Raw genomic sequence first — 26,791 nt, forward strand, 5'->3', positions numbered from 1 at the left:
TTCACATACTAATGAATGTCAATGTTGACATGAGACTAATACATTGGGATTTTATTTCTGTTGTCAAAATTGAGAAATAAACAACTTCTGAGAATCTTTGGAAAAGTGAATATTTGCTATTTGCACTTGTCTTCAGATGGCAGTTAAAATTTTGATGTTCTTTTAGACACTGTTCTTCCATGTGCCCTTTATTTTGCTGTCAGAAAAATGTTTAAGCATTAGTCTTCCATAATAGTATGCAAAGGATGATGCCTGTTAACAGGAATGAAGGCTTCTAAGACTGCTTTACAGAAAACCTGACTCTTTTCTCTACCATTCTGTCAAGTCATAGTCTGCTAGTCTCTTTCCTACTCCTAAATCATGAAGATCTTTAACAAAGTAAAGCTAAAAGTTGAGTGTGTTTGCAACTTATTCTTGCGAAGCTTGATGTTTTTGTGTTCTCCATGGCTGCAATGGGAATTGACTTGGATATTGATCATAGAATCAGAATCATCAAGATTGGAAAAGACCTTCAAGACCATCCAACTGTCCACCTATCAGCAATATTTCCCACTAAACCATGTCCCTCAGTACAACATCCAAATATTTCTTGAGCGCCTGTAGCGACAGTGATTCCATCATGCTCTTGAGCAGCTCATTCCAGTGCCTGACTGTACTTTCAGAGTTTTTCATAATGCCCAACCTGAATCTCCCCTGGCACGACTTGAGGCCATATTAATTTATGATAATTATTTGAGTAATGGTTATAAAGTTTAAAAGGATCATGTGGAAAAGGAGAAAGTAATTTTTTATTCTGATCTTACTAAGATTTTTTGCGTACAGATTTTCTGAGTATAGATGAGAACTTCTTGTGACTTTAGTGAGATTTGCAAAGGCTGCGAAGCTCTCTGTATAGGATAGCTGCTAAGGGACAGATGTGAAGACAAAATAACTTCCTGAAGTTATTTTGGAAGGAAAAAGGAAAGACTGGAGTGCTCCCCTGTCCTTTATACTCTTATTTCACACTCTTCCTACTTCACATCCTCCCTTTCATAGAAAGAAGGACCTTGTCCTCTCCCTCCAAACCATAGGTGCCACCTGAGTATTAACAAGGCACACACCTAAGAGACCCATGTTTCTGTGTGTGACATGGAGAAAATCCAAGTGAATTTTGTCTGTCTTCTACTTCCTATGCTGGAATTGAAGTACTGGAAGAGAAGAATATTACAGGAATTTTCCAACTGTGATGGGATTTGGTCATCTATGTCATTTTAAAGCACCTACCAATTCGATAAGGCTGTATCAAAAGAACTGTGTTAAATCAATGTTTACTGTCCAGACAGATCTGGCTCATTTATATAGTGTACACTGCGCACACACTGACAATAAGCTGAAGTCAATACATGTGAAATAAACATTCAGTAATGAATATCAGTCTGTTGTATTGATATATCATTGATTTATTGATGATTCTTCCTATGTACATTAGTTTTTAGCTTCTGTTGGTAAATATTAAGGCCATGAAATTCAGTTGTAAGGTGGAAGCTATCAGTATGATTTACACAAAATTAACTAGGGTGTGAAACTAGATGAGTAATGTTGATTTTTCAGGAGAGTGCGTAATGTGCATCTTTCTTATTGCTATATGTATTAAAAATTAGTAGTGATGTGTGAAAGAACAGTTTGATGTTAGAGGAGGGTTACAGAGTCTGGAAATAATAACCTCCTCACTGTATTTGCTTTTCTTCCTTTTACGATTCAGTCATTTCTCTAAATGGCTGTTCATTTTAAACAAGAAAAAGACAGGGATATAACATGGTAGGTAAGAAACTTCAGCTGGATGTCCTATGTTTTAATTTGTCCACTGATAATAATCTTCCTCCAGTAATATAAACACAGATTAATTTGTCACTTTAATTTCATTTTTTGTAATATTTGAAAAGTTATATGCTTAATAGATAATTGTTTTCTGAACAGCCCAGTTATGCAGGCTAATCCAAGCAGTTGAACTCCTGAAATGGGCTGCCCATTTGTCCTGTAGCAGGGACCAGAGTCAGCCTCTTGATTTGCAGTGAGTTCCTCCTGGCACACTGAACAGAGTCTTTCTGCACAGAGGGAGCATCCCCTAGCGCCACTGCTTAGAAGTCATTTTCAGATTGCTGCCTGTCTCTGTCCATCATGAATGCACAGGTTTCTTGTCAGCTTCCCACTCTGTTATAAATCGGGTTAAACATCTGAAAATTAAACTCCTGAAAAATTATGAAATTCAGGTAAATGCAGTTATAGGAAGTTGATTTCCTCTTCTCTTGTCAAGCATTTTTATTTAAGAAGGTGGCTCGATTATGTTTGAAAATGTGTTCTGTATTTTTTGCTACAATTTTGCATATCCATTATCCCATGAAGTACTGATAATAATTTGCTGACTTCTAGCATACAGCTTCATTAACTACTAGAAATATACATGCAGCCGGATACAGATCTATTAAAAAAAAAAAAAAAGTTGTTTCTGATGGTTCCCCCAGTAATATCTACATGTGGCCACAGTTAACAATAAGGAAGAGAATTTATGAGGTTCTGAATGTAAGCAGCAGAGGCAAGTTCTGTATTTATTTTGTTGGAACTTTTTTCCCCAGCTTTTTTCTGGAGTTTTTTCTATTTCTTTCTTTGGCTGAGAGGTTTTAAGATATCTTGATGAACTGTAAGCTTCTTTGATATCAGTATTTCTTAGTAAATTGTTTTAAAAAAAGAAAAACACATTTGAAATATGTTTTTAAAAGTAAAATCAACAACGTTATAATCTCTGTAATAGTGGTAAGATTAAAAATCAGCAGAGCCATATAGCCCAGATTTTCCACAAACTGATCCTCAAATCATGCAGTAGAGAAGAAAATCTAAAAAAATGGGATTCCAACGCATTTCAATAATAAGTATGTGCTGACTTCATTTTTGAAAGCTCAGTGTGTCCGTATAATATGATTATATACAATTGTTGACAAGAAAATGTGGGTGATGTGTCTGCCAAGTTATTTCATTTGGCCAAAAAGGATAATTTGAAAAAGGGCTTTACTGCAGCATCAGGAATCAAAAATGAAATCAGTCAGCAAGGGAGGAAGAAGCTGACATGAATGGCAGTGATAGCTGCAGAGGGTTTAGAGGTGTGTGACTACCTGGTGTTCTCTCTGTGATAGTGCATGATACCATTCTTAGGAATATAAACAGGGAAATACCAAGCAGTACTGGAGGTGATAATGCTGCTGAACCTAGACAGAATGACACAGGTTGGGCTGAGCCTGTGTCAAGGCCCTGAAGGCACTAATGGCCCCGTGCCTTGGGGACTTCCCCTACCCTGCCCACAACACAAGCCATCATAATCAGCTCCCAGACCACAATTTCAACACCCAGTTATCATTCCCAAACCCAACAACACCACAGTAGGCCAGTCTCCAGCTCCCCATAACTCTGTCCATCCTATCCATGGGCCCTGAAGAGGCCATGGCCTGCCCCAGCCTGTACCATCCCTATCCCTGGGGAGCTGACGATTCTCAGGGCCCTGGGCTGCCCTGCTGCCTCTTGACTCCCCTGCTGGTCACTGGGTCTGGGTCAGGCTCTGACTACCAGGCCTTTTCCTGTGGCATAAGCCTGTTTTCTTTGGGATTCTCTAAGTGAATTTTACTAAGTAGATAAAATACTTAAAATAGCACACTATTTTCAGAGGAGCATTATGCAGATAATGATCTCATACCTTCTTATTTTCCATAAATATCAGTCTTTTTTAAAGAGTCAAAAGTCCTTCGGTCGGTGGCAGTTGAAGTCAATGGATGTTGAGGTGGATTAGTGTGCAGGTACAGTGCCAACTAATGAAGCTGAAATCAGCTGTTTTATGTCAAAAAGAATAATTCCTGAAATCGTTGCCAGAGCTATAGATCTAGAGAACCATTAGCTAAGCAGTGAACAACTAAGCAGAGGACACTCCATCATCTGTTAGACAAGCTTCTAGCATGTCCTTGTATCTTTGCATAATTTTGCAGATCTAGGAGGTGATATAATAGCTGAAAACAAGTCACATGGCCAGACATCCTGCAGTTCCTGGAGACAAGAGTTTCACAGGCCTGTGTAATTTAACTTCCTTTTAGCTTCTAGTGTTTGCAAATTCACAGGCTCTTTTTTTCTGGTCACTCCTCCTTAGTCTTTGGAGCTCTTTAAGGTTGGCAACATTTCAATTTTTTTGCCAGTGACTGCTTTTTCTCCCCCAGCTGTTAGATTCCTCTCCAAATATTTTCAAACACATTTTCCTCAGCCCTCTTTATTTCTTTCTAATCTGTCTGTGGAGTCTTAAATGTTGAGGTGGAAAATCCTCCTTTTATTGTTTAGGTTTTTTTGTTTGTCTGTCTGTTTGTTTGTTTCTGTTGCACTCGATCAGAAGTTACAGAATACAGTACTGTACACAATGAGCTGAGCAACCTGGAGATGAAAGAGGTTTAGGATGACAGAGGTGCAGAAAATGCAGATATTAGGCTTTACAAAAACAAACTGAAGGTTCAAAATCAGACTGATCAGTTTCAGAAGGCTGCAAGGAGATGTTTATGGTTTTTGTTTCCTTTCCATTTAGCAGGAAGGGGAAAAAAAAGTACAAGTATGTTTTATTTCTTTACTGCAACTGAGATCTAATTTAAGCAGTGTACGTTATTGTGAAACATTAGCTCTGGAAAGGAACTGAGCAATTAAGAATTCTTGTCTTATTCAGGTTAGCCAATACACATTTGCAATGTGCAGTTACAGAGAAAAGAAGTCTGAACCTCAGGAACTGATGCAACTGGAAGGATACACTGTGGATTATACAGCTCCTCACACAGGTATTTTTCATCATTGTGAAGTACGATATGTTTGTGTAAAACAGCTAAATTGATTTTATTTATTATTATTACTAGTTTGATCTAGTACTGAAAATCACAAAGGGTATTTTTTTCTGCATCTAAAGGTTTTAAGATTTTCTAGAGTGAAAAATCTTGAGTTTAGAAAGAAGCTTGCTGTCAGAAGAAACACTAGTGTTGCCTGAGACGTTATAGGGCTATATAATGACACAAGGAAAAATTACAAATTCCAGTCAGTCTTTCCTTTTTAACTGTGGTTTTGATGGTAGAATCATATTTTGAAAAGATGATTGATGATGTCGGTTGCAGAGTAATAAAAAAAATAAAATAAAATTGCAGATAGCAGAAAAAACATCCAAATTTAGTAATATGACAGCAGAAGGAAGTTGAAGTTACTCATGTAAATAAAAGGGATATTGTTGTACCTAATAACTCAAAAACCTATCAAAGCTCAGAAGATATTTGAAAAATCAATGCAGTGTTATGTCACAAAAAATCCCTGGTGCAACCACACAGAATCTTGTGTGCTGTTCTGGTTATGTACTCAAAGAATAAAGTAGTTTCATGAATATAGGTACTAAAGAAGGAACAAAAAGGTTGAGAAAAGGTATGGAGTTGCTTCTGTTAAGGAAGAGATAAAGTAGACTTCCATCTATGAAACTGATGCCCTGATGGAGAGTATGATGGAGAAATACAAAATAGCATATGACACAGAGAAGATGAGTAAGAAATAAATTGGAATTGAATTAGAAATGGAATAGTGAAAATATTTTCTCTTTTGATAACAATAGTTAATTCTACTTATATGTATATTACCATTTAATCCCTCTTGTTTTAGATTTTATCTTATTTCTCAGTCATTAATACCTATAAAATGATCTAATACACACCCCCTACACAAACATACACAGAGAAAAATCAGGTAACTCATGCTATAAACCTTGATGGTGATCTAGAAGTAACTCACTAAGATTACCTTCTTTCGTACTTCAGGTCTTCAGGGAGGTCGAATGTTTTTCAATGCTGTTAAAGAAGGAGATACTGTAATATTTGCCAGTGACGATGAGCAAGATAGAATACTCTGGGTTCAAGCAATGTACAGAGCCACAGGTCAATCGTATAAGCCTGTTCCTGCAAGTCAAGCTCAGAAGATGAATCCTAAAGGAGGAGATGTCAGTGCAGATATATCCCCACTCTGTAAGTTGCTTTCTTTTTTGTATGGCTTTGGTTTTGATTTTACTTGCTAAAATAAGTACAGGCTTCTTCAATGAAGTTTAATTAAGTAGAACTCATTCACTGGGGAAATTTGCCAAGCAATTTGTTGTTATCCAGAAGCTCTTTAACTCAAATTATTGTTACCAGCCAGGGAAATCCTGACTTGGAGGTCATTATTTTTATTATAATCCATGAAAATGCGACAATTAGCTTTATATTCATTACAGTTGACCCACATATTACCATGGAGATGGTGTTTAGTGTATATTATATTTTTCAGTAGTCAGGCGGTGCAGTGTTGAATAGAAAAACATCAATTTATTCTCAGGATTTTATAGATTTAGATCAGGTTTATCATAGATTTTATATATTAGTTGTCTAAACATTGATATGTAGGCAGTACATTGTGAGTTGAAAGGCACTAGATGTGCCACTAGATTTTTATACTTTTCAGTGTAATAATACACGACATATAAAAATTCAAAAATATATAAGTCTAGTTTAAGTTTTCATCTTTCTTTCAGAAAAGTATTGTTTTAAAGAGAATTAAGGTAGGTAATATATATTAACAATAGCTTGAAAATTTTCTCTATTTTCAAATCTCTAATAGATTTGAAAAATCTATTATGTCATGAAGATATCTGCACCTAGGGAGCATATATGATTTTATTGTTTCAGGGGCTGAAAAGAGCAACTTTTCTATCCTAGAAAACTAAAAAAAAAAAACAAGCATTTTTTAATAGCGATTAAATGTTAACAATGTTTAACATGACTGCATCCAATAATCCTTATACATAAAGTGAAAGAGAGGAGGCATTTTTTTGATTGAAGCTGGTTTGAAATCTGAAGTCTTTGGCAGGTCGACTCAAAATAGTTGTCCTCTGTGACTCAGTCTCATATTCTATTTATGCTGTAGTCTTTTATCATTACACTACTAGAAGACAGTAAAATGTGCTGGTTACACAGCAATGAATATTCAAAAACCTGACAGAACTGTAAAGAACACTTAAAAAAGCATGTTTCATCTCACAAAAGCACTGGTATCTGTTGAATTTTTAATGTGAGCTGATTTTGAAGATTAAAATAACCACACATTAGAGATTTTTAAGGTGAAGTACATTATACAATGTAAACAATACTGCAAAAGCAAAGATGGGGCAACAGCTGAGAAATGCATCCTCTCACCTTCCAATGAACTGACCATAAACTGAGTACTGGGAAATGACTGTGTTCACCTCCTAATGTTTCTATGTCATGTACGTATGCTGGAAAGCACAAAAGAAGAGTCAGAATTAGCCAGGGAGTTGCTTTTTTTCTTTAACACAGTGTTTACATGTACCTGAAGATGGATGCAACTAGGAAACACTGACAAAGAAAGGTATAGAAAGAAACAAGTACAACTGCAAGTTTGATGTACTAAAATCATTTTTCCAGAGACAAAATTTCTGATCCTGATAAAGAATAAAATGGGCATATTTACAACATGTATTCATACAGCTAGAGAAGCTGATGGAGTGATGATTGTTGTTAATAACTTGGTCAAAAAGACCAAGTAAGGGGATTATAAAGACCCATAAAGGGATTGTAACATGATGCAGGAGAAAGCCAAACATCATTCTCATCCTACACCGCCATGAATTCAGAATGAAAATATCTACAGGGAAGAAAAGAGAGAAAATGGAAAAAGAAGTTAGATAAATAAGCATTTGATTTGTGGTTGATAATTTTCCTCATCTCTCTTTTGGAATAATGTCACTTATCAAAACATCAGAAAATAGATAAAAATTCATTTGAGATTCCAGAGAGACCTTTTATAACAGTTGTTATAAAAATTTTGTTTAAATCCCATGTATAAAACATAAAATCTGACTTATTAAGTAGCAACGAAATAGTGAAGGCAGTCAAACATAAAGCCATAAATTGGTATCACAAAACATCAAACCAAAGACAGGAAAGTTGAAGAGATTTCCAAATGAAACATCCACCTGACCAAAGGCACATCACAGAGGAAGATTATGTGGACAATTAAATCATCCTTGTTGAGCAGTCAGTGTAATGCAATCAAGAAGATAGAGGAGGCAATTTGTCAAATGAAGAAATGCTTTGAGATTAGTCATGGAAGTGTAGGATTTACATTTTCAATCTATTTGGATAAACCAATAGCAACTACCATTACAATTCTCTTTCTTGTTTGATGGTATGGTAACAAATGAGACCCAAAATGATGAATTTCACATTTCTTTTAAATTTTATTTTTATTGCTCTGAATCTTTGTACTGATTGTATCAAGGACTCTGTAGGAAACTCAGAATATGATGAGTATTAAGTGTCACAATACGTGCACACAAGAAATGCTGTTGCTTAACCTTATGGTGTCATTGCTCAGGTTTTGAGTGCTTGGTAATGTGCTTGTAAAGCAATTCCTGCAAAACAGTTTTGAGCTGTTTCTGTGTGTATGTTCGATTTATTCAATCATTTTAATACAAATATATAGAAGGTATCTTCTCATTTTACAGTTTTCTCAGCAGGTTTTACGTCTTTATATCCACCATATACTTTGCAATTGTAAGAGTGGAATATCTCCATCTCATCCTCCTATCCCTGTCCTCCTTTTCTCTAACTACTCCCATCTCCTTTCTAGGAATCGGGCTGACACCACTCATTCATTAGGCAGTCAATAAGTCAATAAGTCACCTTCATCCTCTCCACCATGCTACTCAAAAACTTATGAAAATTATCTTGTATCCTCCTCAAATCTGTCCTTCAGCAAAATAGTAGTAATTCATCGCTGTGCTGGCTCCAGCCTCATGCTCCAGCCTTATTTGCCCGTCTGCTTTCTCTTATTCTTCCACTTTTGGTATGTTATTTTATGATAATATGTAAATTATAAGGTTCTGGTGGGCAGTGATTCTCTCTGGCCTGTGTTTCTAGGCATGCAGTGCTTTGGAGTCTTAGTCAATAGTCAGAATTTGAAACGCTTCCAGTACCAGCTGCCACTCTCTATATGAAGTGGCATTTGAAGTAATGTAATGCATATCTTGCCACTGTCTTTTTCAATGAGCACGTGCAGCTTCATTCAGACAGTTCCAGGTTTCCTTTTCTACCTGCTTTCCTGCTTGCCTGAATTGGTTTCAACTGGTTCCACAATGCTAAAACTCACTGGAAGCCACAAAATGGAGGTCACACTTCACAAGGCCAATTCTCGCAGATCACCTTGAACAGAGTAAATGCTACAGAAAAATGTGCTTCTGTGCTGCAAGAGGACAGAAATGGTACATGATAATTTGTTTATCAATAGGAACCACTCACCTAGGCATGTGCTATAAGAACATGGAGTTCTTGGGCCTAATTCAGTCCTAATTCTCTCAACTGTATTGACTCAGTGAGGATGTGGTGATTTTTTTATCTGGTCTAAAAGTGGAATTTTCTTACAAAGACTTCAAAAGGCATATTCAGAATTCTGTTCTGCTAAACTGAATATGCTTGTCTAAACGTCCAAGGGCTTGCTGAAAAGTAGACAATAACTTTTGTTAGTTTTTGCCATGGTTTTAACAAAATATTTGATCTACCTTGATCTAAAAAAAAAAAAAAAAAAAAAAAAAGGCTAAGGCTAGGTTAGGTTAGTTTTTTGGGCTAACAGCTTCCAAACTGTGAAATAAATGCATAGCCTGGATTTTACCATGTAATATAGAAGTATCAGCCAACACTATCAGTTTGAGTTAGCGGAAACTGAAAGCAGGACAGCAAATTCATCAACAAGAGACCAGAATTAATTGCTAAAAAGCAGAAGTATTACTGTCCCAGAGTTCTCCCCATTTCTCCTTTCTGATATTTCCCAAGGCTGACAGAATGTTCAGAAAAAGATGGAAATGTATTTTTTTCTTAACTGTGTATCACAAAATAGCATTCTTAATGGCTTTTGCCTGTGATAGTAGTCTGAACAGGATACATGTAGCTCATAAGAATCCGAAAAATCCAGTTATTCTAGCCATTTTTAAATCACATTCCTATAAATCCCTGTTCATATTCCTATGATAACATTTATTAATTCCTTATAATTATTTAAGCTTGTAATCTATGTAAAAATCAATTTTATTTCAAAAAGATGGTGCATTCTTTTGTATATATATCACAATAGTAAAATAAGATGTAAATATTACAGTAGATTTATTTTTCCATTATTTCTTGCTTTCCTACACCTTATAAAGGTAAGTTTTAAATTACTTTTTCTATTGTTAGACTAAATTTGGTATCAGGCATTCTGTTACTGTTTGACATTGTTATTTGTTCTGTTTAATTCACCGAATGATGGGAATCAGTTGTGGATCTTTCTGTAGAATTACAGAGAGCATATAATTTTTTTAAAAATAAATAGTTTGTTTATTTTGCCCAAATTATGTAAGAGAAAATTCTGCTTTCAGAAGTCATGTTGTATTCAGTAGGTTGCCTTATGTATTCAGATCATCTAGATATAAATACCAGAATGCTGTCTTTGTTTCTTTTTCAACATCCAGTCTGATTTCAAAAGATTTAATTTCTTTTCAGTATTTACAAAAATTTCCTTCTGCAAAGGAGAATCTTTTATATATGTGTAGTAACCACAGGAAAAAAAAAAAAAAAAAAAATTGAAGCCATTTAAATTAAGAAAGATTTAGTTGTGTTCAATTTGTGCAGATCGCTGCCAGTGGTAAATATGAATCCTTTTTCTTTTCTATGATTTGCCTTCTTTTAAATAATTAATCAGTAAATCAGATTATCCATATAAAATAGAAAGCTTGTAAGAAATATGGAAAAGAGTCACACATCAGATCAGTGCTGGGAATCTTTTAGGTGTGTGTGTATCATTTTGGAATCTACAGATATTTTCACATTGTAGTTAAGTACTTTCAGTAATGTTGTTGTGTTGATACCACTTTATCTTCGAATTCAGGTGTTTTAATATATTTAAATTGTTCTAATTAAGAGAGAGCACTTCCTGCATCTGTGTCAAAAATATGACCTAAGTTTGTTATTGATGATAGACTAGTCTAACACTAATGGAAATGTTGTTAATCTGTGTAATTGCATAAGCTACCGATCCTTTAACCATTGAAAATACATGCTGTTATTTCTCTGGGATGATAGCTTCATACCTTACACCATCAATGTATTGTCATATTGTTTATTTGCAACATCCACCTTGGTGAAATCTGTCACATGGATGTGACTCTTGCTTTGACAATGCAAAGCCAAGTGATATGAATTAGTTTCTGCATCTTTCTAAGATGTGATGCTGCAGATCCTTCAGCTTGAATTAAATAATTCTCCCATCCACAAATACAGCTGAAAGTTGGACTTGACATGGATCAATATAATCTGGGGCTAAATTTCTAAATGTGACTGATTATGTTAGCATCATGCCCACAGATCAATATTGAGTTTTATTATGAACCTGGCTCTATAATTGGGTTTAATCAATAAACTTTTGTCTCCTTTTCTTTAGAAATTTTAGGTTTGTACTATGCAGGTTTTCAAAATTGCATTTAGGATACACTTAGATCTGTACTTTTCTAGTAACGAATATAAAAAGATCTAGGTTTGAATTTAAAGGAACAAAGAACATAGACAATTGAAAGGGGAAGTCAATTTTTAAGTTGATAAGACTGTTCACCCCAATGCAGTCTATACAAACCAAGACGGCTAATGTGCTAATACATAACTAGTCCTTTTGGGCACTGTAAGGCTTTTTCTGTCCATACTTGATAGATAATTCACATTGAGGACTTTGACAAAACATAGCTTTAATGAAAGCAATCACTAGAGCTTCTCTTTTGATAAACCCGCGGGGTTTAAAGGCGTTGAAAGATGCAATCTGTGAAGAACAATAAATTTGGGCCTTTGATTGAAGTGCCATTTGGGATGGTATGTTTTCTCAATGTATTTACACAAAAATGCTGCTCCCTTTTTCACTACTCTTTGCTTGAAGGTTGAAGGAGCTCTTTGCCATTACTACATTAAGGTTTGTCTCATTAAAAGCCGAGTACAAAAAGAAGGCTGGAAATGACCTAGCTCAAGTCAGTGTGTTCATTTCTGCTCCAGTTTGCCATTTGAGAAGTAGGCTTCAAGCCATGTTGAATATTTCTATGAGTGCTACTCTGATCTGCAGTAAATTTGTTCTTTCTTATCTCTAGAAATAAATGCATAAACTTTTTTTTTTTTTTCTTTTAATGGAGGGAAGGATATTTGGCAATTTTACTAGGATTAGAAAGAGCCACACAAGCACAAGAAATTGGAGGACACGTTTTTTTATGCTCATAAAATTGTTTTGTAAATCGTAGCATTTGTAGAGCTCCACTAAAGGAACATTTTTGCCAAATTGTTTTAATGTACAGGTTTTTATTATAGTAGAAAAGTAATTAATGCTATTTGTCAGATTAAAAAACAGGATTCTGTAAGAACTAACTTGCAAACAGCTGCCTATGTAAATTGTTTCTTTGCAATTTTTCAAGATTATATACTGAGAATTATATACCATGTTACATTTGCATTTGTAAATCTGCACACACACTAACATATATTCCTCTGCACATTCTCTCCTTTGTATGTACAGATACAGACCGTGGTCAGAAACATGGCATGGAAGAGTTTATTTCTGCTAATCCCTGCAAATTTGACCATGCTTTCCTCTTTCAACTGCTTCAGAGGCAGACCTTGGATCACAGATTGAATGACTCCTATTCTTGTTTGGTGAGTATAGACTAGAAGATAGCTATAAAGAAGTGAGAAATAGTTGTTATAAAGTAGTCCTTTCTTCTTTGTTCATTCAATACCTGTGGTTGTAGTTGGAATAAAGGGTCCAATCGATTGCTTTCAGATTTGAAAATTATACACTTGCAAACTGCTGCTGTGCCACTCAATAGAAAGCAGAGACCCAAACTGTCTCTGATTTTATCAGCTGAAATTTATCATGTCTTCTGTGGAGGTCTGAATAAAAACAGAAGGTTTTAATGACGGTCGCAGCCCCTGCAGTAGGATTTACTGACACCTGTACAGTCATTTTAAGGTACAAATGCAGTTACCTCATGTCAGACATTTTCGTCCACCTTGTCATTCTTCACTGTGCTAGGGTGTGAAGAAGAAAAAATACCAAAAGAAAGGAAGCAGAACCATTGGCAATCAGTACAGATATGTGGACAAGTGTGTGTTACCTGAGTCACACATAACAAATTATAATTATTGAACAAAATATTGTGTAATACGTAATTATTGAACAAAAACAAGTAAAGAGGAATCTCTGTACCAGAATGAACATTTTTTCACATTCAGAGTCACCTGTAAGAGAGAAGATGCAGATGTAGCATGTTTCTGTATTTATAGCTGCAGTTTCCCTTCACTTTGAGGCACTTGATGTTCTCTGCTTTGTGGGGTTAGGAGTTGAGGACAGAGCTGTCCCTGATTTCATGTTTAACAGGAAAAAACAGCAGCAATTTTATGGGCGTCTGTCATGTTACACACATGTTTGTCACATGTCTTCATTTGGAGCAGACCTCGTAACTTCTGGAGGCTTTGTTTTTCACCACATGCAGTCTGATATCCTGATCTCTTACCGAGGACCTACAATGTTTCATAACGTACTTTTTTTTTTTTTTTTTTTCACTTTACCATCCCAACAGAAACAAAAAAATAACTTTATCTCTTTTTCTTATATTCTTCTGTCTTGACATGTATTAAAAGATAATGATGGGTTTTTTAGGCTTGTTTTCAAGTGTAAAAAGGAAAAAAAAAGGATTATTTGATGACAGTTGTTTCCTTTTTAAAATACTGCCAGATAAGTATGTATAGAAAAAGTTAAAAGACTCATTTTCTGTCTGTGGGTTGCACACTGAATCAAAGAAGAGGCCTGAAGGTACATCTGTACAAAGTAATTGGCACTCAAAGAGAAAATGGTTAGCTTTCTAACAGTGCATTGGGGTCAAAATCTTTTTTTATAATAATAATATGGTAAGACACTTAATATAACCTTGAAATCAGGAACTTTTAGAAGAGGTTATATGAAATACGCAGTGCTATAGCAACCATAAAGCAGATGCATTTCTTATTGTTCATTTTTAAATTCGGCTTTTAATGAGTAGAATGGGTGATCATTTTTTTGTTAAATTGCACATTTAACTATATCTTTTTAAATTATAAAATCGAGAATGTTAAGGTAGCAGCAGAATGTTTGAACGTAGAAGTGTGGTGATTTTTTCCTGGATGGCTCATTTCTTTTCATTTTTAGACATTGTGTGTGCTATTATTGCAAGAAAATATGGAGCAATCACACATGCAATTTCTAAAAATAAAAGATAAAAATGTTTAAAATGAATATGAAGCCCTATATTAAACTGTGGGCTGACCTAAACTTCTTTAATTTTCTATTCTTCTAGGCAGTGGGGAGCTAAGAGGGTTTTTTCTGCCTACTTTTTTGGAATGATACAATAAACAAAAAGCACACAGTTATCTAATACACTGAAGCATATAATTACATGTTTGTGACTGTTACATGTGGTGTGGGGCTGGACAAGGGCGAGAAAGGTCCATATTACTATGAAAATGAACACATTAAAACAGCTCTCCTACAGAATCTGAAGTTAAGAAGTTCTTGAAAAATTTGTGTTCCAGTCAGAATTTTCTGCTATGAGAACACAAGAAATTTTAATAAAGAACCATTTGCTTTTGAATTGTCAGAAGCTGGCATCTGTGTAGCATCCTGTCATGTTTTGCATAAAAATTTGGTGAGAGATCAGTGGCAATGTCAGAATATTGATCACAGTTATCACTGTTTACTGTATGGAGGGATAGGACACATATTACTGCAGAAATTCAGCTAAAATCCCCTTTCTTTCTTTCAGCAGAATACCATTATTTCCCAGTGAACATACATGTAAATTACATAAGCTACATAGTAGATTAATTTAAAATACTGAATTCTGCTGTGGGTGCTGTAATTAAGTTACGTGTTCTCTCTAGAAACAGCTGAAGCTCTTTAAAGGCAATGGACAAATTGACTTTCATTATGTGACTCAGGAGGAAACAGATTTCTGAAGTAAGATTGAGATGTTTGCAAATAGTATGTTTAATTCAGGAGTTGTGAGAGAATATAAAATTTAGAGTTCATTCTCATGCAACTCCTTTAGTGAAGTTACAGTGCAGACAATCTTAACTTGATGTGAGTGTATTTTAAATATAGTTTCCTGTAGTATTCTTGCTGATATTTTCTATAAAAACGGAAGTATCACAAGCAGTAGGGAGATATGGTCTTCATGTTCTAAATTGGTGTCATAAATTCATGACTTGCAAAATTGTTTTGCTTATCTAAGTCATTTGTACATTTGAGTTTAGGTGTTCCTTAGTCTTTTTCAATCATTTGGAAAGGATGATAAGACAGAAATTTCACCACAATTAAGAAAAGAGCAAAGAGAAACAGCTCTTTAAGATGACTGTGCAGTAGCTATGGTTTTCCAAGCTTTATGCTTTTCTACTTGCTGCTTCTTGGAAGATCACTATTGCATCTTTTCTCATATTGGAAGGCAAAGCAATCAAGGCACTTCTGTATTCCATTTCCACACCAAGAATCTTTTTTTTTACACTCTATATTTATTCCCTCAATACCTGTTTTACTGAAGCAAAAGTGCCTGTACATTGTTCATGTCTGTGCTAGGGTCATACTGTACCAAGCCTGTGCCCAAATTATCCTTCTGTCAAAATAGGAGCCCTATTCCATTCCAAAAGTAATGCTTCCTATTTTATTATGTTGGCCCACGACTTCAGAGGCAGATGTTGGTAATACAGTGGTAGAGATTGAAGCTTCTCACCAATATTCCATTATATTTTGTTGCCATGCAATAAATGGCAGCAAAAGGGAAGACTGACAAATAGTGTCTGACATAGAAGAACATATGAAACAAGGGTGTGGAGGCAGAGACATGAACAAGACACATTCTGAGCTGCCATGCAGATTTTTAGGAGTGCAGGATGTAGGCTCTTGTTCATTGTTGGTGAAAATGCACAGCTAACGGTAGTGACTGTTGAAAAACAGTGCTTAGTAGCTGAGAATTTGCTCTATCAAATAGTGTTATTGCACTCCTTGTTTCTGTTGTCATTTCCATGGAAATAAATAGGAGGCATTACTTTCAGAGCCACCTGTATAGTTCCCGAGCATATCTAATTACCATTTACTATTGGTATATTAATAATATTTCTCTTAATAAAATCTCTTTCAATAAACTACCTGGCTTTGTATTTTTTATATTGATTCTTTAAAAGCTCTTCTAAGTACATGTATATTCTCTAAGAAATGAGGAAAATGGTCAGATTGTATTTCGTCACTCGAATTAAAGTTACAGCCATAGGGAATCGATTGTCCAGAAATCCAATGATATTAGTGTTTCTCACCATTACCCAAATGTTCTCACACAGCTTACAATTACTTTAATAAAACTGATTGTTTTCTAGGGTTAATTAATTTTGTATCAGGTAGAAAAGCTTTGATATAATCAAATCCACGCCAGACTGTGGATGTGTTACCTTGTTTTTGTTAACCATGCATTTCCTGGTGGTGATAACTCAGAACAGCAAATGGTTTCCTGACAGTTAGTCCTATCAGCAAGAGGTTTATTGTTGGATCCAGCTTCCAGTGCTATAAACATTAGTCAGCTATAAATCATTCTACTATAAAAACTCTATGTAATGCACACAAAAATACGTTTTTCTGTTCTTTGTTTGATTTAAAAGCTGTGAGTGGGAAAACAAATCTCAACGTGTGTGTGGTTTTTCTTTTTGCCTTTTTCTTTCAGGGTTGGTTTAGCCCAGGCCAGGTCTTCGTATTAGATGAATACTGTGCTCGCTATGGAGTGAGAGGTTGTCACCGCCATCTTTGCTATCTTAATGAGTTGATTGAACATTCAGAAAGTGGTTCTGTCATTGATCCAACCTTGCTCCACTACAGCTTTGCATTTTGTGCTTCTCATGTCCATGGCAACAGGTAATTTAATGTTGCATTTTTAAATTAGTAACCTTAGAATTAAGCAAGTTATTTCTAGACTCCTACACCAGATAGAGATGTTGCACATATCAGAAATTGGTTCATGAAAGTTTTGACAGAGGTCTTGGACTTCCTATATGGATTATATTTAAAAAATAAAAAATAAATCTTTCCATTTATACTTTCTTAATGCAGTGTGCTTTCTTAGGCATTGTATAGACAGATTCAAGGGAGAAGGATATCATCCTACATTCTGTGTTTGTATTGTGTTAGTGAATGGTGTTTCCAGTGAACATTTTGAACAGCACTGAAGTTTAAGGGAAGCTTTGACAGCTTTTCTACAATCTGTAACTTGGCAACTAATCATACGTACTGAGTTCTTCTGGCTGTGCAACTACAAGGAGAAAAAATGCATAGTTGGAATGGTGGTATGACCCCATACCCTGGGAGCTAGGATAATTCTGTAATTCTTTCCACTCAAGGAAAAGACTGTTTCACTGGTCACAGTGATGCTCATATGATTATGTCTTCATTCCTCTTGTGAATGAAAGACTTGCTAAAAATAAAGTTGTTGGTTTTCTATGCTAAATGTTAGAAGTACACATTCATTAAAAGAAGTCTGTGCCCCATCTGTGCCTTATTCCACATTGTGAAGGACCAGTTCTGATCTTGGACAAAGATAGGAGATAGGGTGTTAGGATAACTTGGTGGAATGGACCTCAGGAGGTGTCCAGCCCAACCTCCTGTCAAAGTACGGTTGCAGGGTCAGACCAGGTTGCTCAAGGTGTAACCCAGTCAGAGCTTTACCCAGTCTGAACTTGTCTTATTTCAAGTTAGTTGTTCAAGTTATATTCATTGTCTCTCATCCTCCCATCTTGCACCACTGGAAGAAAATCTGACTCTGTCTTTGTAACAGCCTTCCAGTAGCTGCTGCAGAAGCCATTCAGTCCCCTTGAATGCCACTTACTCTCCAGGCTGAACAAGCCCAACTTGCCCAGGCTCTTTCACAGAGCAAGTGCTCCTGCACCTGACTGATGTGATGGCCTCCACTGCACTTGGTCCAGTTTATCCATGTCCTCCTTGTACTAAAGTGGAGGATGGAACAGGCAATATGTCAAATTACAAGATAGCATGCATTTGCAGCCTGCTGTGTACACTAGGTCTGTATTGCGCTGTAAGAAATATGATTTAAAGTTCAATAATTCAAAAAATAATTGATCTTCCCCCTCTCAACTGATCCAGTCCTGCCGCAAGGGAAGAACTTGTTTGCAGTCATGAAATGAGGTTGTTGTGATGCTCTGAGTAAATCCCTAAAATTGGATCCTGGTAGAGATGAGGGAAAAGAAACTTGTTTGCTTGTCTTGTCTTGCAACCAGTCAGTCATAGTGGCTGCTTTTCTCACCCTGGCCAGTGAAGTCCCATTGGCCCAGACAGTGCCTTCCACCTGTGAGAATAGGAGCTGAGTGTTTGTGGTCTCAGTGCTTTGGCAGAGAGCTTAACGTTATATAATCATTGATTATAATATCCAAAATTAAAATACTTTTGACTATGCGTAAAATATTCTCAAGAATCTTGACATTCATACTGGTAAGTTAGGAGAATTTCTGCCTTTTATTTGGTAACGTATTCTCCATAAAAGCCTGCTTCTATTGTCAGTTCCTGAAGAACCTGATATATTTGCATTTCCTATTCAGTCTGTCTTTGTTGTTTCTAGCCCTTTTATTACTGATTCCAGCCTAACGAGACAAATATGCTGTGATAATTGCTCAAACTTATTTCAAGAATTCAAAAGGAAGGTAGATATATTTCTTTTTATTTCATCATTTAAGTGAAGGACAACAGTGCGTGCAGTGCATGAAAATATCTCAGGGAGCACATCATTTACACGGTGGTAAGCACTCTGTTTGTATTCTGTCTATTCCTCCTGTACAGATATTCTCTGAATAGCATTATGAGTGTTTTAGGAATAAAAGAAGTGTTGAACAGAGAGGGTCTAACTAGAACTGAGATATTGTAAAAAGGAGGAAAAAAGAAACATGAAGAAAGAAGAAAAGTGAGTCAAGGACAGAAGCAGACACACTGAGGATGACAGACACATATATACACATAATACATCCACTCATTCATCTGCAGCACTAAGAAATAGTAAAAGGGAAAAAGAATTTCACAGACAATGCATGACAGGCCAAAGTTCTAGGCTGATCCATGGCGTTATACATCTTAGTTTTCTAAGTCAGGCTGAGAATTAGAAGGACAACATAACAAAGAGCTTTGTACTCTGGACATGATGTATTCAATTTATTCTTCCCATTTGCTTCATCGAGGGGTCTTAGACCTTCCACAAGCCTGAGAAAGATCATCGAAGGTGATTATGAAGATGATCATGATGGAGGAGCATATAGACATGAAGTTGTATCTGCAGTTCAAATTACCAATTTCTTTCAGACATGAATTTTATAGTAAGGGACAATGCATTGACATCGGTCAAATAATCAGACAGGGGTGTCACTAACCTTTCTGATTTCTGGTAATCTCAGGAGTCTGAGAAACCCAGGCACAAGTCACACAGACCTGCAGATTATCCTGGGGCTATACCAGGACGTAGCTGAGCACACCAATGGCTGCATTCAATTTCTTAAATTAAAATGATGAGGAAGCAGTCTCGTAGGATGTACCCTAGATGTCCATTTGTCATAGGCACTCTCTAAGATCCCAGCTATGTGCTAAACGCAGCTCCTGGTAGTCACTGCCAACAAGGCTGAATCAGCTTGGGTTCTTCCTACCTTTCATATTTCTCCAAAGTTCTTCTGACAGACTGGGGACCTGCAGGTATTCCCCATGCTCTTTTGCCACACCTTTGGGCTTCAAATATAAAGTCTTTCATGCTGTCGACTCTAACACATGGCCATCTTTTATTTCAAAACATCCACATTAAAGGAGATCATTGTGGAGCTTCAGGGGCTACACCAAAAACAGCGGAGACCTGAGCTGAGCTCTGGTGGTAGGCTGTGTGCAGCAGACCTAGCCTCAACTCTCAGACCAGGAAACAGTGGGCACTATTTCTTTCCTATCTGCAACAAAGATGCAGTTCACAACTTTTGACAAAATTAGCAAACATGCTGGTAGTTAATGTGTCTCTTTGCCATTGTTGCTGATTTATGAACAGAATTGTTAGCGAAGGGTTGATCACAAACTGCTGAGATCCAGACTGAGAAATTCAAGCCTCCTTTGTGTCTTTTTCTTGCTAGGAAGAACATTATGACCAAGCTAACAGACTGCTTACTAAGAAATGGATTTCTGCTTTTGTGCATTGACATTCTTAAGACATTCTCAAATATCCAAACAGAAAGATCATTTTCTAAAAGAGTGGCCTTGCTGAGTGTTTAAATAAAAACAAGTCCTTGTTTCTGAATCAACGGATTCCTCTAGTGCCTCTGCATAAATGCTTTGTAACTTTTCAATAGCATCTCCTTTGGTTCCTCCTTGCAACATTTTTCTTCTGAAATATTCCACTGAAATGGTCCCCATCAAAGTCACTAGTTTACAAATGAATTTTCCCCACTGCAGCAATGCATACAACGAACTTGTGTATCTCTGGTGAAAGTGAAATGGGCAGAACAAGGAACTATAGGGTATTCCCAAAGACTGGCATTTCAGTCTAAACAGTCCAGGCAGGAGCTATTGTTTTCTTCCCCATCACCTTCACTTTTGTCTACTTTTCATGCTGTGACTTCTATTCAGTCCCTCTTGTCTGAAATGGATGCTGTTGGATAACGCATGAAGTGTAAAGTGACTTCTTTCCACCTGCTGAGTTACAGACTGAATTGAAAAAATCAAAATTCAAGCATATTCCCTCATTATACCTTTTTCTATTCAGAAAGCAGGCTGGTTTATTGGAAGTCCACATATGAGAAGCGAAGGTGAAAGCAATGCTCTAAAAATCTATCTATAACTGAAGATAAATGGTTTCTCTCCGTCTTGATTTTGAAATATTCAGCACACGTGTTTGAATAGAACAGTCATACTGAGTCAGAGTTCTTCTGAGCCAGTCAGTCACCAGCCTAAAACATTAACCTGGTTGCAGGAAGAGAAGAGCAAGCATATGCAGTATTTCCTTTCAGTTCTTTTTCAGTCTCCAGCTCTTTACTGCTCAGAATACACCTGTTCAGTAGCCTGGTGAGAGTTTCTGTTCAGGTACTTGTCCATTGCACCCCTGAACCTGTGTAACCCCTTTGCATCCTCAGCACCTTTGGCAGCAAGTTCCTCAGCTCAGCTTCCTTTTGCATGAAGAACTCTTGTTTTGTTCTTGACTCTTACAGATCTCATTTCAGTCTCTGTAGTAACTGCAATAGGTCAAGAGCGTCAAAAAATACTTCTCTGTTGTCTCTTTGCTGTTTAAGGTTCAAGAATTGTGAGAGAACCATGCACTGATTACAGTGGGTGGATATTTTCTGCTAATTTCCTATCATTTTCTCATAATTCTCAATGTTGGTTTGTTTCTTGGCTGCCACCAGAAATGGTTTCATAATATTATCCGTCATAACACCAAGGCCTCTGCAATGCATGATTTCATAAGGTACTTCTGGAATTCCGTGATATGCCAGATAACCATCATTACAATTACTGTCACCTTAGTTCTTAGCCACTTGCCAGATCGTTTATGAGTATACTGTAAAATAACACAGGTTTCAGCACAGATCCTTGCAGAACTCCACTGATAACATCCCTCCACTGCAGGTATTCACTGTTTGCTCCTACTCTCTTTTTCACTGTAAAGGTAAAGATTGTCATTCTTACTCAGTTTCTGCTTTGTTACCTTAAAAGCTTTTGTTTGGGAATTTTGACAAAATATTTTTGGAAGTTCAGATACATTTTATTGATCACGATCATTGACTCATTTTTTATTCCTTTACAGAACTTCAGGATCAGAAGATAAAATTTATCTTCCTTGTGGCTTCAAGGCTGTACCAGACTACTTCATAATAAATCATACTTATCCAATTTTCTTTATTAAATAGTTTTCTGGGATGTATATCAGGCTTAGTGGTCTGCAGTTCCCCCTGTCTCCTCTGGAAACTTGTTTTAATTTAAATTAAACTGTCGTTCTTCACCTCCCAGTCTTCTGGAAGAAGGCAGTCTGGTGAGCAACTCCACTCAACCATAGGTTCGGTTCTGGTCCAGGCAATTTCCTACTGTTCATTTTTCTAATTTGTTCCATAAACTCTTAGTTTAGACAGGATCCCATCCAAATGGGGCCTTGAATGCTTCCAGGAATGGGGCATCCACAGCTTCTCCAGGCCTGCAGTGCCTCACCAATTTCTGTGTAAATAATTTCCTCCCAGTATCTAATCTAAATCTCCCTGTTCCTCTTTATCCTATCTGTCCATGTAAATTGTCTCACTCTATTTTTTTAATAAGTTTTTGTTAAGTATTGAAAAGCTGCAATGAGATCTCCCCAGAACCTTCTCTTCTCCAAACCAAAGAAGCCCAATTCCCTTAACATTTCATCATCGGAGAGGTGCTCCAATGATCATCTTTGTGGTTGTTCTCTGAACCTGCTCCCACAGCTCCACATCTTTCTTGTGCTGGGGACCCCACACCTGAACTCAGTACTCCAGAAGGGTCCTCACAAAAGCAGAGCTTCTCAGAGGGGAGCAATCACCTCCCTCTCCCTGCTGGCCATTCCTCTTCTGATGCAAGCTGGTTGCTCAAATAGAGCTTTTCATCCACCACAACCTCTTTTCCACAGGGCTGCTGTCAAGTTCTTCTCCTTCACATATATCTGTGATTGTCCACCCAGCACCTTGCACTTGGTCTTGTTGAACCTTGTTCAGTTCATGTGTGCCCACTTGTCAAGATTGTTCAGGTGTCTGTGAAAGTCATCCCTTCCTTCTATCATATCAACTTCACCATACAGCCTAGTGTCATCAGCAAACTTGATGAGGGTGCAATCAATCACACTGTCTCTGTCACTGACAAAGATCATGGGTCCCAAAACAGATCCCTGAGGGACACTACTACTAATGGCCTCCACCCATAGAGCCATTGACTAAAACGACTCTGGCTGCAATCATTCATACAATTCCTTATTCACTGTATAGTCCACCTTTCAAATCCATTTCTCTCCTATTTAGAGATAAAGGTGCCATGTGGTACCATGTGAAAGGCCTGATGGTAATCCAAGTAGATATTATCAATTGATTGGCGTTCATTAACGTAGTTTCCAAGAGGATCTGTTCCATGATCTTTCCAGGCATAGATATGAGATTGTAGTTCCCTGTGACTTTCTACTGTTTTTAAAAATAAGAGTGTAGTTTCCCTTTTTCAGTACCATAGACTTTGTCTGAGTACCGCACACATAAAGGGAACACATAAGGGAAAAGAAACTACAGAAACTTTGAAGAGTGCTATGCGTTCATACATTTTCACTTTTCAGTATCTTGCGATAAAAAACATTTATTGCAATTTTACACATTGTGTCAAGTGATAAAAGAATGTTCAGAGAATCATCTCTTTCAAACCTAGGTCAAGGAACTTTGTAAGACTGAAGAAAAGAATATCATTACATTGCTCTGTCTCTTCTAATCGTTTTCTTTTTTTTTTTCTTTTTTCTTTTTTTTTTTTTTTTTTTTGAGCTGCTGAATAGATATTACCTTCTCTTCAACTCAGTTAGCACTAGAATTAAAGTAAGGTTGGCTTTATCTTGTGGTTTTCTCCTTCATTTATCTTTCATAATAAAACAATCTGAAATTATAAAACTTGAGTCACTAGTTTTACTACTTTACGTGGTCATCATCTGACATGAAGGGTTTTGTCTTGATCTCTTCCCAGAAGCGTTATATTTTTACATGTATAGTTTTGTATGTCAAAAATATTTTAATAGTGCACATAGAGTTTTTCTTAAATAGTTTTCTCATGAAGCCATTGCTAGCAGGATTCTGTGGAACATTACTTCAGCTGTAAGCTGTTGAAGAAGCTTCCTTTTTTCAATCTGCTTTTTATTCACTCAACCCCAGGAGCTTTTGCTGTGTTGTAATGACAGCAGGTGCAAGGTCTTCTTTACAGTTTTTGTTGGCAGTTGGGCTTTCTCTTTAATCTTAAACCTGATCCCACGCACTCCAAGAGCTGGGGAGGAAAAAGTTGTCCAGTTAATGACAACTTTCTACGTATTACTATTACTGTTGCAAATAGCCACAAAAACATTGTCGTTAGAGATCTCCTAAGTGTAAATTAAATTTTTCAGGTACCAAGTGAATCCATATTGACCTCAGCTTTGATATAAGAAAGGATACTGTCCTTTGCTGAAAAATGCTGATAATTATACTATGCTGATCACAAGACCAGTCCTCACTAAAATGACAACAGGGGTAGATTTTTCAGTGTATCAAGATAAATCCGCTTCTGAAAAAATCTCATAGAAATCACCAGTAGAAAATAAATCACAATTCACACAGTATTAAGAAATATCATAACAAATTTTTGCACATTTAAGATGATAGATGCCATTCTAGACAATGAAGGAACAGCTAATATTATTACATATTCTCACTTTCTCTAAATGTTATGTTGTTTTGCCTGGGATAAAATCGTATTAGTAGTTGCTTAGCTTTTAGTGTAGAAGTGCAATAACATACCCCACTTGAAATATAACCACATAAAAGATCATGAAAATTAACCTAATTTTTCTTTTTAATCTGTTCTATCGGCCTTCCCAATTGATCTTTCTCATTCACTTATGAAAAGGAAGATATCACCTGTAAGCAGATGTGGAATTAGCTTGAGAAATGCATGCAGCAGAAGGCGGCTCTATTGTGTCTTTTTTTTTTTTTTTTTTTTTTTGGCAGAATGTTTGAAGAATACTTATTATAAAAAACAAAATGCTCGGTCTTCAAGTACCTACTGGTTAAAGCTATATATGCAACATGATAATCTGCTCTCTTCTTTTTATAAAAAGACTCTTACTCTGCTTGCTTCTAAGCTGATAATGTAAATCAGTTTTTCTTAGACTTGTCTAACATAAACCATGAATTCTGCAAACGTGTTGACACAATTGTGTTTTAAAGAAAAATTTAAGGGATAATACAGTCTCTTAATCAAAATTCTGAACAAGCTAATCTATTGCTAATTTGAAATTTGTTCCTTTTTTTCTTGTCTCCTGTTGAGTTTAAAATAAGTTCTTGTAGAAAACGCTAAAGTCTTCTGATATAATTTGTTTCTAAAAGCCAACTTGACTGGTAGGTTTTGGTTTGAGTTTTACTAAACCCTTGAAATGCAGTTTATTGTATACATGTCTCGAAGTGAGGCCTTAGCTGATGTATTTTTCTTGTATTTTGTTCTTCGTGATAATTTCTCATCTTTCTCAGATGTATTATTTTGGTCAGCCTTACTGCTGTGTGTGTGTAACACATCAGAATATCGATCTGCACATTTCTCTTCTCTTAGTTTTTGTAATTTTTTTTTTCCATGAATGGCTAAAGAGATGGTCTATGCTTTTAATGAGAACAGCTAATTTTTAAAAGTTTAAACCTTTGTAAAATATGCAAAAAGCACCATGGGGAAAAAAAAAAAAAAAAAAGAGGTCAGTGACATTCTGTTTCTACTTCACAAGCCTGTCATAGCAAAACAGGCCAGCATGTGTTAACAGTTTCACAGTAGAGGCCACTAGGAGAAGCTGTTTGCAAAGTTGAAGGCTGGAAAGAATCAACATCCAGCCCAATGTCCATCATATTGCACTCCCATTGGAACTGGTATGCTATTTTTACCTCACATGCACAGCTGTTCAGAAGTCTTAATTCTACAGTGTGTCAGATGACCTCTGCGAATTATTACACGTTCTAAGACTTCCAGATCGCACAATGTATCAACAGGTTTTCCAGGCTTTAAACGTTTATGACAAGTAAATAAAACCAGTCCGTTTCAGGGAAAACCTTAAATCCACAATGTAATCAATCAGCTTCCCTAGAATAACTACTATGAGGACAGTTACCTTAGATAACTTAGTAAAAGTTCCGTTCAAAAATACCAAAAATAGTATTTTTATACCATTATTTAAAAATGCCTTATGGTCAAACAACTATTTTCCTCTTGGATTTACTAGCTCTAGCTCATGAGGTTTTTATTTCATATATATTTGGTATTAAAGTCTAGGTGAATACAACCACTTGAGATGAGACCAGAGACAACATTACATCTGTGCCAGTGTTAGACTGTGATATAAGCAAACGAGACAGACCAATTCAAATCCAATTGACAAAGTGCTTAGAAAATGGAAAACTGACATGAGGAAGAGAATACAACTTGGTTTTTGAGTATTCATTGTTTAGGTTTTCTCCTGACTTTCTATTTCCAAAAGCAGCTGTGGACTATAAGGAGAAAAATGTAGAAGAAAGGATAATTTGTTCTTCCTTCACTTTCTTGGGAAGATAATGTTAAATTGGTGTTGCATAAAGACTTAGGATTACTTTTCTCAAGACAGTTCTTCAATTTTCTTGGCAACATTATTGAAAGAGGGGTCCCAGTCTGCAATAGAAAGGCTGTATACTGGTTTTGAATTGAGAAATTCATTTCCAAATGACCATCTTTAGCTTTGGGATAGTAGAAAATACACATTCATTGATGTTTTTAGTTGCAAAATTGTACTGGCATATTTCTGGATAACCAAATGCCTGCATGATTCAGATTTTCCTGGCAAGCATGGTAATTTATAAATAAAAATTACAATCTC

The 26,791-nt window shown here is 36.3% G+C and overlaps 1 protein-coding gene across 2 annotated transcripts in view; it reads left to right on the forward strand.

The window, feature by feature from the left end:
* CADPS2 (calcium dependent secretion activator 2) overlaps window positions 1-26,791 on the forward strand; it is a 300,595-nt gene that overhangs the window by 183,694 nt on the left and 90,110 nt on the right. For both annotated transcript variants that reach the window (XM_090136996.1, XM_031615180.2), the window contains exons 10-13: window positions 4,724-4,832; window positions 5,844-6,047; window positions 12,655-12,791; window positions 16,880-17,067. In XM_090136996.1, coding sequence (XP_089993122.1) covers window positions 4,724-4,832; window positions 5,844-6,047; window positions 12,655-12,791; window positions 16,880-17,067 — 638 coding nt within the window. The remainder of the gene's footprint in view (window positions 1-4,723; window positions 4,833-5,843; window positions 6,048-12,654; window positions 12,792-16,879; window positions 17,068-26,791) is intronic.

This window comes from Phasianus colchicus, chromosome 1, assembly GCF_987193195.1.
Source record: "Phasianus colchicus chromosome 1, bPhaCol1.hap1.1, whole genome shotgun sequence".
NCBI classification, from domain to species: Eukaryota; Metazoa; Chordata; class Aves; order Galliformes; family Phasianidae; genus Phasianus; species Phasianus colchicus.